Source organism: Anomaloglossus baeobatrachus, chromosome 1 (assembly GCF_048569485.1).
Source record: "Anomaloglossus baeobatrachus isolate aAnoBae1 chromosome 1, aAnoBae1.hap1, whole genome shotgun sequence".
NCBI lineage: Eukaryota > Metazoa > Chordata > Amphibia > Anura > Aromobatidae > Anomaloglossus > Anomaloglossus baeobatrachus.
Window position 1 is genome coordinate 256,936,101 of NC_134353.1, and position 6,631 is coordinate 256,942,731.

General features: G+C 39.8%; 1 protein-coding gene across 6 annotated transcripts in view; it reads left to right on the forward strand.

The window, feature by feature from the left end:
• SGMS2 (sphingomyelin synthase 2) overlaps positions 1 to 4,868 on the forward strand; it is a 169,642-nt gene extending 164,774 nt beyond the window's left edge. For all 6 annotated transcript variants that reach the window (XM_075349199.1, XM_075349208.1, XM_075349180.1 and 3 more), the window contains one exon: positions 470 to 4,868. In XM_075349199.1, coding sequence (XP_075205314.1) covers positions 470 to 673 — 204 coding nt within the window. In that variant the 3' untranslated portion in view covers positions 674 to 4,868. The remainder of the gene's footprint in view (positions 1 to 469) is intronic.
• The last annotated feature ends 1,763 nt before the right edge of the window (positions 4,869 to 6,631 follow it).

Below are 6,631 nucleotides of genomic sequence, written 5' to 3' on the forward strand. Positions count from 1 at the left end.
TAGCAGTAAGTTGTAATTCTCAGTGACTGCACTGTCCCTTTGCCATTTTCTAAGCAATGATTTTTGACGGGCTGGTATAGCATGTAACGCTACTCCAGAACATTGTTGCAACAAGTATACATCGCTTTGTACTTTAGTCCTAAATCTGAAAGGTCTAATATATTATTCAGAGAACAATTTTAGACACTGCAGGAAAATAAGTGTTTTGTGCTTTAGATTTTTTTTATATACGGTATGTTCAAAAACAACTACTTGCAAACTAAAGGCTGTGTAACCATGTCAGACTATTTTAGAGAAGCTCTAATTAACAAAGTTGAATGATATATTCAGTGAGTTTAAGGATTTTACTTCAAAAATGCGTAAGGGTCCATAATAGTCGTTGTGCCACAGATCCACAATATAGGAGCTTCTAGTACACTGCCCGTTTTTGATAAATAAAGACTAATGTGAACTTTTCCTTACGTTTCAGGCATTGAAGACCTCAACCGCAACAAATGTGCTTTCTCGAACGTGGTGGTTTCCTGTATTTGCCTTTTTTGAGAAGAACATCCAGGGTTGTATCCCATGCAGCTTCTCCTGGCCCATCTCTTGGCCTCCCAGTTGCTTCAAATCTTCATGTAAAACCTACTCAAGGGTTCAGAAGACTGGGGAAGATGTTGAAAAATCCACCTAAGGCCTCCTATGAAGGGACCAAAAACCAAAAATTCTCAACCCAAGAAATAAATTCTTATCTTAAGAAGATGCTAATGTATATAATGAACTGGACCAAATATTATCTTTGATTACAAAGGTGGCTGCGCACCAGATACACAAGTATCGCTCAGTATCGCGCTCTGTCTTAACATGTTCTTTTACATTTGCACTACATTTTTGGGTCCCGTGTCAGGTTGACTAGTGTAGTCTATGGCAATGTTTGTGAGTCCTGTTAGAAAGTTTCATAAAATGCTGTTATAAGAAGGTGTTCATACAAAATATTTCCAGCTCTCTATGAGCCAATGGCCATTATTCCTTAGGTGTCATTTAGAACACATGAGGGTCATTTGTAAAACAAATACATTTCTGGTGACATAGGGATAGTACCTATTTTGATATCTGCCTACACAGAGTTATAATACTGTATGACGCACACGTACTAAAGGATTACTAAAACTACACAAACACTTAGAAAGTCAAATTCTAACTCATTCCTCTAAAACACGAAGTTTCCTCATCAAAGACTGGTGTATTACTGTACCACATAGAACAGATGCCTTCAGTCACAAGGACGGGTTTCTGATTTATCAGTATTGGGCATTAAAGCATATGTTCACCTTTTAATGATGTAGTGTCATATAAAATTGATTACAAGAGGTTACGCAAGGTTGTCATTACATTTCATGATTAATCCTGCATTACAGCCTGTATCCAGAGTTGTATTCATAATTCTGCCAGTTTATATTGGAAATAGTTAGCAAATTTAACAGATTTATCAATAACACATTAAAAAGAAACAAATGGTAACTACAGGGCCCTGTTTTCACAGCATATGCCAAAAGGCTGCCCGTTAAGTTACTCTCAGCACCATGTGGGAGATGGTTGTGCATATATAACGCTCAGGGCTTTACCGTCACTAAGAATACAATATTAATTAGGTAAAATATGACTAAATCTATACTTGCCTCATGGACATGCAATGTTCCTCTGCTCTCAACCCTGTATCCCCCGCCGGTCTCCTGACATAAGCAATAACATGTGATCACTACAGCCAATCAGTGGCCACTGATGGGCTGCAGCTGTCACATTACACCTGGGCAGGAATGAGAACCTACTTGCAATGCCTACACAGTGGCGTGCACCATAGCAGACTGTCAGATGTATATATCAGGAGGTCCTCCATAAGTACGAATACCACCAATGAAACCAAAGTTGCCTAACTTTTTGATTTTATATGTAAATTATAGAATGACATTATAAGGTGAACGTACACTTTTAGCTTCTAAAGTTTACATATTTTTAGTGGTACTAGAAAAAAAAATTGAAAAGACTCTTAATATATTCTATTCCTGTTATCTCATATCGTTATGTACATGTATGGCTGAATAATTTCACTTCATGTATGTGTGTATACATGTTTTTTATATAATTTTTCATTGCCTTCTGAATTAGTATAAGTTTAGTATACCTTAAAGGGAATCTGTCAGTAGGATGAACCCTCCTAAGCCATCTGTCTGGGTATTGAAGTCATAGAAAGTTTAATAAAATAATACCTTGATATCTGCAATCCAATGTCTTATTCCAGAGAAATCCACATTTTTCTTAATATGTAAATGAGCCTTTAAGATCTATGGGTCAAACACTGATCTGCATGAGAGCTTATTTTAAATAAAAGTGGGTGTTACCAGAGTGAGGCATGGAGATCAGGAGAGTAGACTGTCAGTCATTACATGTCTCACACTGGTAACGCCCACTTTCATGCAAAATAAGCTGTGGAGATTCTTGGGGCGATCTGTCTGGTCCATACATCTTAATAGTTAATTTATAAGGAATAAGACATTCGATCCCAGATATGAAGGTATCATTTTATTCAGCTTCCTATGAGCTATGCCCATAGATATGGCTTTGGAGTGTTGATCCTACTGAAATATTCCTTTAAGAAGTAAGCCCTCTTATAACCATGTCACCCAAATATCCAGGTTACTTCTTGTTATACAAGAAGACTCCTCTGGAAGGGGCAAGGTGTTCTTTAGCGCATGTTATCTTACTGTTGTGTACATTGTTTATTTAACTATTATTTAACACTTGTTATTTTTATCATTTGAGTAGTTTCACAGTTTACACGCCTATAACTTTTAAGAAATAGACTAATAAACATACGGGGAGGGTTTTCATTGTGTTTCAAATTCCCCTTGCAGAGAGAGTAGGGGACATTTATTCTGCACTTGAGCCAGAATTCTGTTCGGGGGAAAAAAACCCTGCAAATTTTGGTGCACATCTGAATTGCTCAAGAATTGAAGTGGCTTTTTCATTTTAGTTTTGCGCTCAGCACTTTAACAAAAAGAAGTGGCCAAGGCTTAGCGAAGGGCATGGAGCAATCTACTACCCAACAAAAATGTAATTTACACTAGGAAAAAGTGGATATATTAAATACATCACATATTCGACAAAGCTCTTTGGAGGCTGGTGCCTTTTAATACATTTGTTGTATATTACTCCAGTTAATTTTGTCATTAAGATCAGCAGAAACCCGGACGTACATAAGTGTGCCCCATAGTCCTTGCTTTTTTTTTCCTATTAAGATATTTGCCACTCCTGAAGGAGGTGTTGAAGAACTAGATAAGTGAAATGTAGTAGTCCTAGTTGCAGCCAATGTCACGGCTGCGATATCGCTAGCAATTTCTAGCGATATGGAGCGTGTAAGTACCCGCCCCCGTCGCGCATGCGATTGTTTGTGATCACTGCCATAGCGAACATTATCGCTACGGCAGCGTCACACGTACTTACCTGGTCGGCGGCGTCGCTGTGACTGTCGAACAATCCCTCCTTCAATGGGGAGGGACGTTCGGCATCACAGCGACGTCACTAAGAGGCCGGCCAATCAAAGCGGAGGGGCGGAGCTGAGCGTGATGTAAACATCCCGCCCACCTCTTCCTTCCGCATTGTGGCCGGCGGCAGGTAAGGAGACGTTCCTCGCTCCTGCGGTGTCACACACAGCAGGACCGACGAACCACAACGAAAAACAACCCTTACCGATTTTTGAGTTTGGGACGACCTCTCCATGGTGAAGATTTTCACCATTTTTGCGGTCGCTTAAGGTCGCTGGTCAGTGTCACACGCTGCGATATCGTTAATGACCTCGGCTGTGCGTCACTAACAATGTGACCCCGACGATAAAACATTAACGATATCGTAGCGTGTAAAGTCCCCTTTACAACATAATATACAAAAATGGGGATGATAGTTTGGATCAGGAGAACCGCAGTCAGTGTGGTAATCCGGTCAGTGCTCGGGCTGTGATATGCGGATGTATGAAGCCAGCCTAATAGGGATTACTTATTTGGGATACTTTCTAATATGAGGAATGACTCGAAAGTCCCACTGACTTTTTTTTTTTTTTTGCATTTCTTACAGATGTAGCAATTAGTCTATAGACTTTGCAGGGCCAATATGTTTTAAGGTTTAGGTTGATTTTAAGAAATACACAGGTTTCTTCTCTACTAAGAAAAAAAAATATTTTCCTAACGCAATAAAAAGTAAAATCTGGAACTTTGATTCTGAAAACTCACTATTAGTTACCTTGACCCATTTCATCATTGTGTGTATGTATGTATTGTGTGTACTCTGTTATTTTGCACCTTTAAAATATTTAATGATTCTGTTTTAATTCCTTAGTATATAGTCTAATGCCATGCACAAAGTACGTGCACTCATACCAGTGTTTTCATTAAGGTTGCATTCACACTGCGTTAGCAGATCCTGTTTGGTGTAGGTAGCATACTTCAAACTTTATCCGGAAGCCCCAATCCTCCGGAAAAAGTGACTTTTTGGTTCCTACCAGGCTGGTATACCTCACATAATAATATTTTTTTTCTTTAACATGGAAGCCTTTGTATATTTTCATACAGTGGCATACATCGGAGGTAATCTTATGGCAATCCTTCATATAAATCTGATATATACTACAAGCACGGTATAAATGCAGCCTTAACTTGTAGTTTCTTGATACCAAAAAGTGACTTAACACTGCGCTTTTATTCAAAGGCCGGTAAGTGTATAAATAGCATATTTTTGTACACCACATGAGATGTCTTTCTTAATTTTCCATGAATGCTCACATGGATAAGGATTTTGATAAAATTGTTAATATAAAATAAACAAAGTTGGTGCTGTCATGATTTTGTCAGTGTCCAATTCCTCATGGTCTATTTCTTTGCTCATGAAACGCAATTCTTATTTAGTAAAAGCGTTCACTGTCAATAGCACTCTTATATTCTTTCAGTAAAATTATAATTGATGGGGCACCGATTTGGATCAAAATTTCAGCATCCAAATCGCTGCGTTCAAAAAAGCATCGTGCGCACATATCATGCACAATCTACATAGATTGTGCAGGGGACACAGGACGCATGCATTTACACTGCAGTGCTAAACGCAGATTAAATGCATGCAAGACGCACACGTGCGCATATGCCCTAAAGGGAATATGTCAGCAGGTTAATGTTATATAAGCTAGAGCCAGCATGCTGTAAGGGTTAAGACAAGGTTCAGGCATGCATCTGTCAAGGTCTGATCTTTAGTAAAGTATAGAAGCGCGGTCTGATAGAGCGCTAAGGAGGCCACAGTATTAGATTAATTTTTTTTAGAATTTATTGTTTTCTATCAGCCACAACGCGTTTCGATATACACAATATCTTCATCAGGTGGATCAATCCAATCAATCCACCTGATGAAGATATTGTGTATATCGAAACGCGTTGTGGCTGATAGAAAACAATAAATTCTAAAAAAAAATTAATCTAATACTGTGGCCTCCTTAGCGCTCTATCAGACCGTGCTTCTATACTTTACTGCTGATCTTCCCCCCTGTGGGTTCATGGCAAGAGCTGCTTGATACGGAGGTCAGATTACCAGAGACGTCCAGTGATCTGTCATGTGACCAGCTCTTCAGGAATTTGCTTCCCTGGATGGACATCGTGGGCTAACAGGTTAGAAGAGCTCTGACACCACACTCCCGCCTTATACCGTGGTTCTGCGAGGGCTGCACAACCACATCAGGTGAGCAGATTCCTTTTCTTCTCCTCACCGCTATCTCCCAGAACCTTCACATGCGCTCCCTTGTTTAATTTTTATCCAAGGTCTGATCTTTGGTATACTGTATTTGCTATGTTTGTTTTAGCAGCCGGACCCTTATTGTGGCTAGCAGGCTTTTGCTATGTTGTCCCGCATGCCCCCTCCTCTGACACCTCACAGTCAATGTCCAATCTCTATTGAGAGCTTGGTGTGGGTGGGAACAGCCTTGTTGATTATATTACATTATTATTATGGGTGGCATGGTGGCTCAGTGGTTAGCACTGCAGTCTTGCAGCACTAGGGTCCTGGGTTCAAATCCCACCAAGGACAACACCTGTAAGGAGTTTGTATGTTCTCCCCATGGGTTTCCTCCGGGTACTCAGGTTTCCTCCCACACTCCAAAGACATACAGACAGGAAATTTAGATTGTGAGCCGCCATTGGGGACAGTGTTGCCATTGTATGTAAAGCGCTGTGGCATAAATAGCGCTATATAAATGAATAAATATTATATTATTACATGACTAAAGCTAAAAATGCACATTGTCAGAACGGCAGCACCCAGTAGTCTGTGATACATTGTTGGATTCAGAGTCTCCTTGCCTACATCATGCTGCTCTCAGATGAGGTACCAAAAATCTGCTGACAGATTCCCTTTAATGTGAGCCTACAGAAGTGTAGACGTGGTTTAATATATACCTATAAAAAAACAATCTGTAAAACAGTCATGCACATGGCATCCTAGGCTTTGGGGTCAGCAGTCTTCTATATAGCCTGACATACATTCCAACCTAGCAGTTACATGTGGCACCACACTTTCTACCATCCAGCTTGACTGTAACATAGTGCAAAGGCTTGATATGTCT